At 35.0% G+C, this 13,144-nt stretch overlaps 1 protein-coding gene and 1 non-coding gene across 5 annotated transcripts in view; one reads left to right on the forward strand and one right to left on the reverse strand.

The window, feature by feature from the left end:
• Positions 1-1,860: 1,860 nt before the first annotated feature.
• The window catches only part of LOC114334607 (protein CREBRF homolog), a 103,854-nt gene continuing 92,570 nt past the window's right edge, over positions 1,861-13,144 (reverse strand). For all 4 annotated transcript variants that reach the window (XM_028284702.2, XM_028284711.2, XM_028284686.2 and 1 more), the window contains 2 exons: positions 7,786-7,908; positions 1,861-7,180 (listed from right to left, as the gene is read on the reverse strand). In XM_028284702.2, coding sequence (XP_028140503.1) covers positions 7,068-7,180; positions 7,786-7,908 — 236 coding nt within the window. In that variant the 3' untranslated portion in view covers positions 1,861-7,067. The remainder of the gene's footprint in view (positions 7,181-7,785; positions 7,909-13,144) is intronic.
• On the forward strand, positions 9,857-9,928 carry Trnaa-ggc (transfer RNA alanine (anticodon GGC)). The gene has a single exon. It is a non-coding gene; the product is annotated as a tRNA-Ala (tRNA).

Here is a 13,144-nt window from a genome sequence, read left to right on the forward strand (position 1 = left end):
ATGTGAGTGCGAGTAAGATGCACCATTGACTGCCGGAATGGCATCTCTCTCGCACTCATCATTGCCGGCCGCCTAATACGTGCATGGCGCTCATTATTTTTGCTTAAAAATAACAGCTTAGTGATAAAATAATGACAAAAATTTCTTCAGGATCTTGTAGGGCGGGCTTTAAACTGTTATTTGATCACTTTCTGACTTTCATAATAATAATTTTTAACCGAGTTATAAGCCTCAAAAATCGCCATTTTTCGTTTTTTTTTTCAATTTTAAATTTCTTATAACTCGAAAACGAGCAACTTTAGAGAAAAATTATGAGACCTTTTTTGTTCAGAATGGTCCAAAAAACCTAAAAAAATGTGACCGGGTCGAAAATATTGATTTTTGCAATTTGATTAAAAACAATTGAAAAAAAAATTTGGACCACTTTTCACGTAGGCGACTTCTTGAACCTTATTCTGGGATGTCTCACGAATGATTATGCAAAAAAAAATCTCATGGGAATATTTTTCCAACGAACCCGCCGGTTTCGCCTTGTCTATTATCAAAGACGATGTAATAGTTTAAGTTGCCTACCAAAAGCGGATCTTATAGTATGTGGAAGGTATAGTCCAGTAATGGCATCAGTACTGAACAAGGAATGGAAACAAAATACCTTGGAAATGCACTGTCCAGTTAGGGAGATCTGGAGAAAGAAGTGGGTTTAAGTGAAAAAGAAGTACAAAAACAAATAGACTGACATTAATAACACTATACGGCAAAACCAACATATTAACATTAAGATGAATTAAAAAATTATATAGCCAGTGTAAGATCAATAATGACATATGCATCAGAAACAAGACCCGTCACAACAATATCATAAAGACTACTGGAAACGGCAGAGGTGATAGTACTGAGAAGAATTACAGGAAATATACGTTGAGAGCTCGAAAGAGGGATGATGATTGGAAGAGAATGTAAGGTATAGTGTATAAATAATAATAAGCATAATAATAAAAAAAATAATAAGCATGGGGGCAACTCGTATGGTCAAAGCAGCAAGAAATAAATCACCAATCGACAGAAGAAGTATTGGACAACCGTGCAAAAGATGGAGTGACAACCTTCCATAAAGGTATCAATTCGCCGATGAACAAGCAGAATTGTTTATAAACAGGAAGAAGAAGAAGAATAAGTTCTCTTTTCCCGGTGTATTAATTCACTGCCCAAAAATGTAATTTTTTCGGGCTCCAAAACAACTAATTCCTAAAAATGAAACGAATACTCACCCAGCAGTTGCTCACTTAGCTCTTTATTAATGGCATGCCATGTAAATTCCTAACAGGCTCATCCCCCATAGAGCATTTATGGTGAGCACCCTGAGGCTATCAGATTGGAGCCAAAACTTCTTTCTGTAAGCCGGGCATGGCCGGTTGGGTGGCTTCTACTTCGTGTGCCATGTGTATGGCTACGATTGGCTGTTGTCTCTATTTTTTAAGCCAACTGTTGTTTTCCTCCTGGGCCTCGACGTCGTTGTACATTTCCTTGTACGCTTAATTGGGAAATATAGAACCTGCTATATTCCCCAACTAGTTCTGTAGTCCAGTAGTAAGCACCTGGACTAATGTAGTATGTATTGTAGAATTGATCAAGATTTATTATTTCTAGGTTATGTTACTTCTTATCAAAATGTTTTAGGGGTAAATGTTTGTTGTAGTTGCAAGTATTATCAGGTTTATTCTTTAGTAAATTCTTTACTAATCGACCATCGGGTGTTTTATTCAACACAAACTTTTTAAATGATCTGCCCTGCTTCGATCGCTGCAAAATTGCCGCAAAATGTTTAATCCTACATGTTCTCCATTTCAATAAAATAATATCATGATTTAAAAAAATGTAATCGAAAACAAAATATCTCAACAATTTTGAAAAGTTTGTAACAAAAATGTTTCAAAAATATCGCATGTTCCTAATAAACACTTATAGGTCTTGGGCCCACACTTACAGAAAATATTACCTCCCCATGAGACTTTTTTATTCAGTTATTCATGTCGAGTCGGATAATTTTTCTATTTCAGAAAATTTTCGGGAGGGGGCGTTTTGTAAATATAGAGGTTTCTAAACATTGGTGCGTCCGACAACTGGAGCACTCTTAAAAATTCGTCGGACAATATTACCAGTTACATACTTGTAAATATTTTTATCAAACAATCCTTAAAAAATCAGCTGTAAGGGTATAAATTTTATGACTCTATGATGCATGGGAGGCGCACTATGGAGTCATAAATTCAGGAGTCATTTCGCAGGATTGTTTGACATAAATACTTACAATATACTGGTAACATTGCATGACAACTTTTTAAGGTTACTATAGGTACTTTTTAAGGTGCTGTAATAAGAGAGATTAAGATTTTTATAAGTATCAGAAGATTAATTAATATTAAATAATATAATATTGAACTGGGTCAAGATTGTGAAATATCGAGTAAGACAATGTATCATTGTTTTTCTAAATATTCTTATATTCTTGAGCCACGGGTGCTACATAAGCAATAATCCACATGTGATTGCAATAACCCACCTTGATTGTCAAAAATAATACAATGATAGATCAGAATAAATTTGGTGTTCGTTGAGTAAGGATGTTTTATTCTCACTTAGCTGCATTGCTAACATTGAAAAGAACCTGACAGACTACTACCCTTAGCTCCCAGAGTGGCAGCTTATATAAGATTATATTAGAGTATATTTACGAAACACCCCCCCCCCCCGAACGACATGAACAGTCTCATGAGGGAGGTATTATTTTTTATGGGTGGTCCCAAGGTCTATTACATAAACTATCAAATTTTACTCCATGTTGAAAACAATGAAAATATCCTTATGTTAAAAGTAAGATCGTTTACCTTCTCGTAATATTAATCATGTTTATGGCACAAAACACATTTAATAAAAGAAATAACACCATTTAAGCTAGTCTAAAAATAAAATATAATATACAAATTAATACAAAGTTCTATACAATATAGATTACATACAGTATTTCATTCTTCCTACCAACTCCATTTCACTACATCAGTGATAAAACTATGTCGTCATAGAAGTACCAACTATTATAATTTGCCTAAATCGATAATCAGAAGATACATAAATAAATATTCAAAATATACTATGATTATTTATAGGTAAAATTAAAATTATTGTTTATGTTGGACTAATACAATTGTTACTAATAATATGCAATAAAGTTAAGTGATTTTTACTTATAGATAATGGTACGTCTGACATTAGGCTTTCCGTTTTATTGACTATTCCAGGTCACGTGACTTTGACAACATCGCCACAGTATAAAGAGGGACAGTAAAACCTCTTCCATGTCGGCACAATACCCGCAGTACGCAATTGGTAATTCACCAGTGGTGGATGCGGGTTTTCCCTGTTAAAACCCGTACGTTTCTATGCGACTAGCAATGCGAGAGTGGGGCAAAAGCGACTGGGAACATTGCGCGGTCGCCACGCGCGACTATGTTCTACTGCCCCTCTATATACTGTGACATCCCCATCGATGAGGGACAAGCAAACACTGCTTTGAAGTTTTCATTGTTGTTTACGTATTTTCAATGTTCTTTTTGCTTTTTCCTCATTTTATTATTAAAAATCTGTGGTTTTAACTGCAAAAATGTCAAATATTGGATATTATGACACTCTCACAGGGGATGTAAAACTCCAGTATAATGAGAATATGAGCGTGGGACACCAAAGGAATAAATGTCGACGGCGAAAGGCTCTCCCACCTGCGATTCGCAGACGACATAGTTATTATAACAGACAACTTAAAAGAGATTAAAACTATGCTTACTGCGTTAGAGTCCGCCTGTAAGAAAGTTGGTTTAAACATAAATTTTGGAAAGACAATAAATGACAAACCTGGTACCAAGCACAAATCCAAAAGTCGACTTACATAGCGAAATAGCAAACCAAATGAAATAGCATTAGTCCATAAATATAAATACTTATAGTCCAAGAGGCAGCGCTGAAAAATCTCTTTGAATTTACTAAAGCTAGATTTTTCACAGTTGATTACTGTGATTGTGTAGAGAAACAGACTGCGGTCGGTCAAGCGAAACGTAGAACAGAGGTTACTAAGAGGGTATCAAAGTTGCTTTCCTACGAAGGTAATTAAATCCATTTACTAAGGCTGAAAATCAGTACACACATTCTAAATTAAATATAAATAAAAGTTATTATAGTCGGTCAACTGTATGACGGGACAGCGCCGGTCGGTCGGCCCCAGTGAATGTACTGGGTTATTCACTATATTTTGACCCCCTTGTAAACTGCTTTATTTACAGAATTAGAAAAAAATGTAAAATACAAAAGTTATTCGATTTTTAAATTATGATTTTTTGACATATATATCGTACTAGTGACGTTATCCATTTGGGCGTGATGACGTAATCGACTATTTTTTAAATGGGAATAGGGGTCGAGTGCTAGCTCATTTGAAAGGTTATTAAATTCCCTATTGAGTAATATAAACATTAACATGATTAATTATACAGGGTGTCCAAAAATTTTTTTTAAATTAAATTAATTGTTTAATTAATAATTAATTAAAAAAAAATTTTGGACACCCTGTATAATCAATCATGTTAATGTTTATATTACGGAATAGGGAATTGAATATCCTTTCAAATCAGCTAGCACTCGACCCCTATTCCCATTTAAAAAAATAATCGATTACGTCATCACGTCCAGATGGATGACGTCACTAGTACGATATATATCGTCAAAAAATCGTAATTTAAAAATCAAATAACTTTTGTATTCTACATTTTTTTCTAATTCTGTAAATAAAGCAGTTTACAAGGGGGTCAAAATATAGTGAATAACCCTGTACATTCATTGGGGCCGACCGACCGGCTCTGTCCCGTCATACAGCTGACCGACTATAATAACTTTTATTTATATTTAATTTAGAATGTGTGTACTGATTTTCAGCCTTAGTAAATGGATTTAATTACCTTCGTAGGTAAGCAACTTTCGATACCCTCTCAGTAACCCCTGTTCTACGTTTCGCTTGACCGACCGCAGTATGTTCTCTACACAATCACAGTAATCAACTGTGAAAAATTTAGCTTTAGTAAATTCAAAGAGATTTTTCAGCGGTGTCTCTCCGTATATTAGGGCATGAAATCCAAATTACCAGGAACAATCAAACTGCCGAACTACAAAGAAGAATCACCTTAGCATGGGCCGCATATGGAGCTCTACCAGACATCTTCAAGAGCAACATGCCAAATTACCTGAAAAAGAAGACATTCGACCAATGTGTTCTTCCAGTCATGACTTACGGCGCCGAAACAGTATCGTTAACCCAGGCCACAGCAACCAAACTTAGAGTGGTCCAAAGAAGAATGGAACGGTCACTACTTGGACCGACTCTCAGAGACAGGGTTAGATACGAGGAAATCAGAAGGAGTGTCACATATGTCATAGAGCCAAATACTATTGACTGTAATACATCCAACTCCCACAGAAATCTGGAAGCACGTTGCCACTAGCACCACTGTCGGCTTGAGTTGAACTACGTTTTGACAACGTAAAATTTAACATAAACATTCAAATTTAATTTTATAAATTTTTGAATAACGAGCTAATTTTGCAAATTAAATTAAAATAAAAATAGTTCAAACACTTATACAAAAACAATAATAAAGCAATTTTATAAATGTAAGGTTAGATTGCTCTGGTTATCCTACTCATACCGCTAGATGGCGCTATTTTTTGCTTCCTCAAAACTAATGGGAAATGTCAAGAGTTGTATGTATTACAGTCTATAGTATTTTTGACAGAGCGAATAGCATGCCTGAAGTGAAATTGGGCGGGCTATGCAGCCAGAATGAAGGACGGGAGGAGGACCCAAAAAATTACAGTGTGGTGACCACGGGCAGTGAGAGGAAGTAGAGGTAGACCACCTACATGATGGACAGACGACGTCAAAAGGGTTGCTGGGAATTGGTTACAGGGAGCCCCAGACCGACAGAACTGGAAAAAATTAGAGGAGGCCTATGTTCAACTTTGGATGCAGAAGGCTGGAAGATGATGAATCAGAAAATCGTTCTTAGGGTTATTTACTACAATTTTGTATCCTAACCTTTTATAAAATGTATGGAACATATTCTCACATGCTTCAAAAAACGTTCGGACAAAGGGCCCCTTTTTAGAGCTTGAACCCACAACTCTCGTAGTTCTTTTGACAGTGCATTTAAAACGTCTCCTCAATCTTTAAATGCGGCAGGTATTCTAAAAAACTCACTTTATCTTTTTCACCTCTACTGGAACACTTTACAACTAAACAAAACGCTGGGATTTTAATATTTTAAAATTAAACAATGGTTTTCTGCACTAAACGTACATTGTTTACAAATGATGTTTGCCCCTCAGACGCTGTCAAATGACGTCACCCTGGAGTGGTCTATATCGTGTGCATTTACGTACAAAATAACAAACTAATTAAATATTCTTTGTAAAGAGTTCTTAATAATAATATCTTAATTAACAAACTATTCTAGCGAGAATCTACGTATGGTATGCCTTATTAACTGCTAAGAGTAGTAAGACTTATATAATTATAGAGATATCAAGGCTATTATGAACATTTAATAAAAATTCTATACCAACATTCTTTTCCAAATTAAAGCTTATATTATTCTTGATTTCAAAACAATATTTTATCGTCAGTTTCCAACCAGCAGTCCTGACATAACCTTACTTTTTCATAATTTTTAAATTTCTTTAAATCCACTAACATTCGAAAGGTTAGGCAACGTTGGATACTTGTGACGACATAAAATGGAACTGATGGTAAATAACGTGCAATCAAATCAGTGGGAAAAATCGTCATAGTTTTGCGCAAAGGCAATACTGTAAGTATGGGCATGAAAAATAAACTATCAATATCACTAACATGCATTTTACAACTTAGAATAGAAAACGTTTCCATTACATATTATACCACAAAGTAGTTACCACAGAAAATGCACAATGAGATTTGGTTAACAGGTTTTTATATTATTTTAAGCCTATCAATCGTCTGAAACGTGAGTAGTACTAGCGTTGGTACTAGTGTGTGCATTACTTTTGAATTTCTCCAGAACTTTGTTGACATAGTCCGTTGTATGGCCAGCTATTTTTATCTCTGGAAATTACAAAAATGCAGAATATCAGTAAACACGTGGCTTTTATTTTTTAATGCAACTGGTGATAAGAAATTTATATTTGTTGATGAAAAAAAATGTTAAAACTGTTAAAGGAACTTTTTCTAAATTTTTTAAAAATCGGTATTTTTTACGTAAAAATATTCCTTAGTATCTTATGGATGAAAAGAGGTTTTACGTTTTTTGATGGGTTACGTTTTTCGATGGGTGATTTTACAATAATTGTGCCATAATAATTATTATTGGGAACTTAGCAGGAAAAGCTATTGACTTGGAAGTATATATATTTGTAATAGTTTTTTTTAATATTTAAAAATTGTTTTTCTCCAATTTAGAAAGTAAAAGGCCCTTAAAAAATCGAATAAAAACAACCACCTGGCACAAGGCGTTTTTACACGGTATACATGTTTAACTATTAAATTTTTCCAAATCTGCTTTTCAAACGCGGATTCAAGAAGAAATTTAAAAAACTTTGACATTGATAAGTGAACCAATTTTATGAAAATATAGACTACAGTAATCGCGTGTCTTATTTGTAAATATGTTACCTGCCATCTATCTACTACTGCTTAAATTATATACTTACTAGAAGAATTTCTGTACAGTCTTTCCATATTATTCGTGAACTCTTCTTGTCTTTCTTGGGCCTGTTCGGATAGTTTTGCATTCAAGAGGAGTCTCGCGTGTCCAATACTGTTAAGGAGCTTTTCTGCAATGATACAATAGATATTTTTAGAAACAAACCTATATTGAATAGCTTTTAAATATTCAAGTAGGCGCCCTGGACTCTGTTTAATAGTAAGGACGATAATCTTGATGAATATAATCACCCCGATAACTTAATCGTTAATAGAAATTCGGCAACGCTGCTACAATAGTTAACATATCAATGATAAAAATCAGAAATGATTCAACTGTTAACGTAACTTAAAATTTTGGGAAAATGGTTTGGAATGTACAAGCATCTCTCATCGTAGAGCAACATTAAAGTGAATATGTTGGTTTTTGTATTTTGATTCAAAATCATGGAAAAAATCTAAAATAATACCCTTGTGACAACTAGGAAAGGACCCAGAAAATCTCAGTAGCTATAGACCTATTTCCATGTTATGTCACTTTTTCAGACTATACGTGGCATCCTAGCCAGAATAGAAAAACATGTCGACAAGGATCTCATCCCACAACAAGGAGGATTCAGACCCGGAAAATATTGCACCGGTAGAGTCCTCGTATTAACGTAACACATTGAAGTGCCCTTTGAAGAAAAACTGGCAGCAGAGACTGCTTTCGTAAATCTGACAGCAGCTTATGACACAGTAAAGCACAAGACATTGCTCCACAAGCTGTACAACACTCTCAATGATGATCGTCTAGTTTTGTCATGCTGGAGAGCAAAGTGAGTAGGTGGAGAGTTCAAAAGAACGGCCTCCATAGGGAAGTGTTTTGGCACCGATGTATTTCAATATACAAGGTGTCCCAAAAGTAGCGGAACGGTCGAATATTTCGCGAACTAAACATCGGATCGAAAAACTGAAAAATACGTTTTAAATAATTTTTAAAAATCTATCCAATGACATCAAATACGATTCTCCACTCCACCCGTTGGAGGTGGGGTGGGGGTAACTTTGAAATCTTAAATAGAAACCCCCAGTTTTTATTGCAGATTTGAATTTTTTATGTAAAAGTAAGCAACTTTTATTCGAGACATTTTTTCGAATTATGGATAGATGGCGCTATAATCGGAAAAAAACACTTATCGTGATACCATAGGTAAATTATAGAGACGGTCTAACATCTTGAGAAATACACTTCCAAATGAAAAACCAAAAAATACGTATTTAATATTTTTCAAAAACCTATCGAATCACACTAAACATGTCCCTCCACCCCACTCCCTAGAGATGGGGTGGGGAATACCTTTAAAATTTTAAATAGCAACCTCCATTTTTTTATTGCAGATTTGGATTCGTCATGAAAAATTAAGTAACATTTATTCGAAACATTTTTTAGAATTGTTGATAGATGGCGCTATAATTGGAAAAAGACAATTTATTAGCGCCAGTTAGTTTTTCATGACGAATCCATATCTGCAATAAAAAATGGAGGTTGCTATTTAAGATTTTAAAGTTACCCCTCACCCCACCTCTAGGGGGTGAGGAGGAGGGTCATGTTTAGCTAAATTCGATAGGTTTTTTAAAAATATTAAATACGTATTTTTTGGTTTTTCATTTGGAAGTGTATTTGTCGAGATATTAGACCGTTTCTATAATTTACGTATGGTATCACGATAAATGGTTTTTCCGATTATAGCGCCATCTATCGGTAATTCGAAAAAATGCCTCGAATAAATGTTGCCCATTCCCCATTGCCCGTCATGCCCATTCTCTGGCGCATGCGCAGACAGACAGTATGTAGTTCGTTGCTAATCTTTCAAATTATGTATGTATCAGTCATTAAAAGAATATATTAGTGTTTTTAGTAAATGTATTATTTATTATAATTTTTGTGTCTTTGGATTTGTCTTCCTCGGGAATAAAATATTTTATAATAATAGTAAGTAGGTATATTTACTTTAAATTTTAAAGTATTTTTATACTTCACTTGGTCTATTAAATTTGTCAGTATGTATGAGAAATCTTGTAACCTGTCAAAGCAAAGAGAGTATAGCTCAGTGGTAGAGCGCTCGACCGGCGATCGAGAGGTCCTCGGTTCAAATCCATGTGTTATCTAACTTTTTTTATTTTTAGTATTGTTTTAATAAAAAATTTTGAAAAGTAGTAAGTAAAAATTAGTTTAATCTTTAAATACAAATAAGGGACCGTTCAAGTATTACGTAACGCAGGTTGGGGGGGGGGGGGGTTCAAAAATCTTCAAAAATTGCGTTACGCAATAGTTAAAACACCCATTAGAGTGAGTTACGTAGGGGGGAGGAGGGTCAAAAATCTTCAAAAATCGCGTTACGTAATACTTGAACGCTCCCTAACCTGTTGAAAGTATATTTATTTCGTTGAAATCATATAATAGAAGTATAACTTCTTACGTGCGTACAAAGTACACATACATTCTTTTTTTCGATCCGATGTTTAGTTCGCGAAATATTCCACCGTTCCGCTACTTTTGGGACACCCTATATATACAATCGACCAACCCACGCCTACTGAAACCAAGTACTTCGTCTATGCTGACGATTTAGTAATATGTTCCCAAAGAAAAGGTTTTGAAGAAGTAGAGGAGAAACTCAAAACTGTCTTAAAAACAATGACTACTGCGTACTACTCGAAACACATCCTTCTAAAACCCAAGTCTGTGCTTTCCACCTTCGCGCAAAGGAAGCTAAACGAAAACTTCAAATTGCGTGGAATGGTAAATCATTAGAACACACAGACACACCTAAATATCTTATGAGTAGAAATAACTCTGGATCGGTCCCTGACCTACAGATAGCACTGCATAAAAACGAGAGGGAAAGTATCAACTAGGAACAACATAGGAAGCTAACGGGAAGTAAATGTTGTGCATGTCCTGGTATCTTAAGAACAACGGCACACTGTTTTTCAACTGCTGAATATGCGTGTCCCATTTGGAACATATCTCCCCACGCCAACCAAGTTGATACTGCGCTAAATGAGACATGCAGGATAGTAACGGGATGCATGAAATCGACGCCACTCTCCAATATATAAATAAAGCAGCTGGTTTTGCAGATCCTCAACATGCAGAAATGTAGCAGAGCACATAGAGAAAATTAAGAGTTCCTTTTTTTTAAGCCCTGTGTAGTCAAATATGGTCCAGTTTTAATAGTATTCGAAGTTCTCGATGAGATGTCTGGTTTTCCAGCTTTTGTCCTGTTCCCATTTTTTGAGGAGCCTGTTTTCGTCATAAGAAGCCCCGCCCCCCTGTTGATTAACACATGGAGATGGAAGTTTTTGTTTTGTGTATGGTGACAAGGATATGTTTTTAAATAAAAAAGGTACTGTACGATTTTGCTTTTAAAAGGTGATTAACTTCCAAGTAAATATTAAAATTTGCAGTTGGTAAAATCTTTTTGATATTTTTATAGAGGTTGCTTTCAATATGGTAGTTTTTTGTAAAGTGAATAATTGTAAAACGTTTAATATCTGAATATGTTCTGTTTTGTTATTCTAGCTGTCTTAAGTATTATTTGTTTAAAAATAAAGCCCTAATAACCGATGTAAATGACATAAAATGGCAGTGAGATTTGACAGCTGCATGACTTTAAAATATGTAATTTTTGAAATACACTGCCCAATAAAGTTTTGTGTATTGGCAAAAGTCATATAGAAGTTGTAGTTTTGTTTATTGTCGTTCCTAATGGTAAAGTCTGTATTTCTTTGAGAATATGTTAAAAAAAAAATAAAGAGTTTTGAAATTTTAATAAACATTTTAGCAATGTACCTATTTTTATTTCACCCTTTGGAAAATTATTAACCAGATTTCTAATACAACTGAAATTGAGTTTTAGTGAGGGGGAAAAAGGAAAATGGCATAGAAGCCAAGAATGATGTTAAAGGTTGCCCAGTTAGACCCGAAAGAGGAATCTCAAATGAATGCCCCCCCCCCCCATTTGGTATCCGTAAGTACAGTGATATGTCCAATAAGTAACCAGTAATGAATCAGAGCATTTTTCAAACGGCGTCCATAATATTTTAAATAGTAGGAAAGTCCTCCAGTCTGTGTAAGTATCCTTTGCTTATTTGGTAATGGTAGTTAGTTCTCTTAAATCCCCCCCCCATTCCTTAAAACGATTCCATAACCCGCCACCGAACAACCACTGAGCTGTCGTTCGCAAAAGACGGTTTGAGTGTCTGTTCCTTCTACTTTAGCCCCATTTCGACCCCCCAGTATTCGTGTAGTTACTTATATCCCTGACCCCATCTGAGCAGACATTTAAAACGCTTCAAGCTCATTACTAAGCATCGTGATTTCTTCCAATATTCCTAGCAATTTTTTTTTCATTGGTCTCTATCTTCAGCTGCTCTAAGAACTTCGCAGAATGAGTTTCCAGCTGAATTCTAATTCGGTCGGATGATCTAGTTGGTGATCGTCCTCTTCATCTTTTCCTCGGAACGTTTCCAGAAACAATTAATCTCTTTAAACTATCATCACCTCTGCGGACCACGTGACCGAAGAATTGCAGAATTCGTTGCAGACATATTGTGGACAGCCTTTTTTTAATCTCGAGTTGGTTTAGAATGAATACTTACGTTTGTCTTATGAGCTGTCCAAGGTATGCGCAGCATTCTTCTCCAGCAACACATCTCAAAAGCATCAATTTTTGGGGCTCGCGTGCGCGAAGAAATAACGTAGCCCGTTACTGGGTCGAAATTCAGCCGTGTGATGGATAACCGAAGTTATCGTTAACGTAAAGTTATCCTGTAGTTAAGCTATAATCCTCGAATTGGTGTGATGTATCATATTTAACTTAACTACTAACGTTATTTCTTGACAGTTCTTGAGTTATCTGATATATCAACTGTCAGTTTATAACGCGACGTTAAACTTCAAGTTATGAGATAACTCTGTAGTTATGTAAGGTTAGGTTCATCTTTTGACTTGTTTTTAGACAGAAATCAAGTGAATTTAGAAGCTAATAATTTAATAATTAGGAATAGAATAAGGGTAATACAATTTTAAAAATTACACAAAAATCAAATCGAGAGATATAAGTTGAAATTTTATTTTAAGTGCCTACTGAGCTTTCTATCCAGAGTTGCCAGATGATATTTTATAAATCCCCCACTTAGAAGCTGAAATTCCCTCAAATTGAAGCTCAAATACCCCAAATTTAAATTTTTGCCGAATTTTAATAAATTAGTAGTCAAATAAAGAGAACAGTAAACCAAAATTATACTACTTATCAACGAGGGCCCTGGAAATAATTCATAGTTCCTATCGTATTTGGTTATATGGGAGTATAATATGCT

Source organism: Diabrotica virgifera, chromosome 7, assembly GCF_917563875.1.
Source record: "Diabrotica virgifera virgifera chromosome 7, PGI_DIABVI_V3a".
NCBI lineage: Eukaryota > Metazoa > Arthropoda > Insecta > Coleoptera > Chrysomelidae > Diabrotica > Diabrotica virgifera.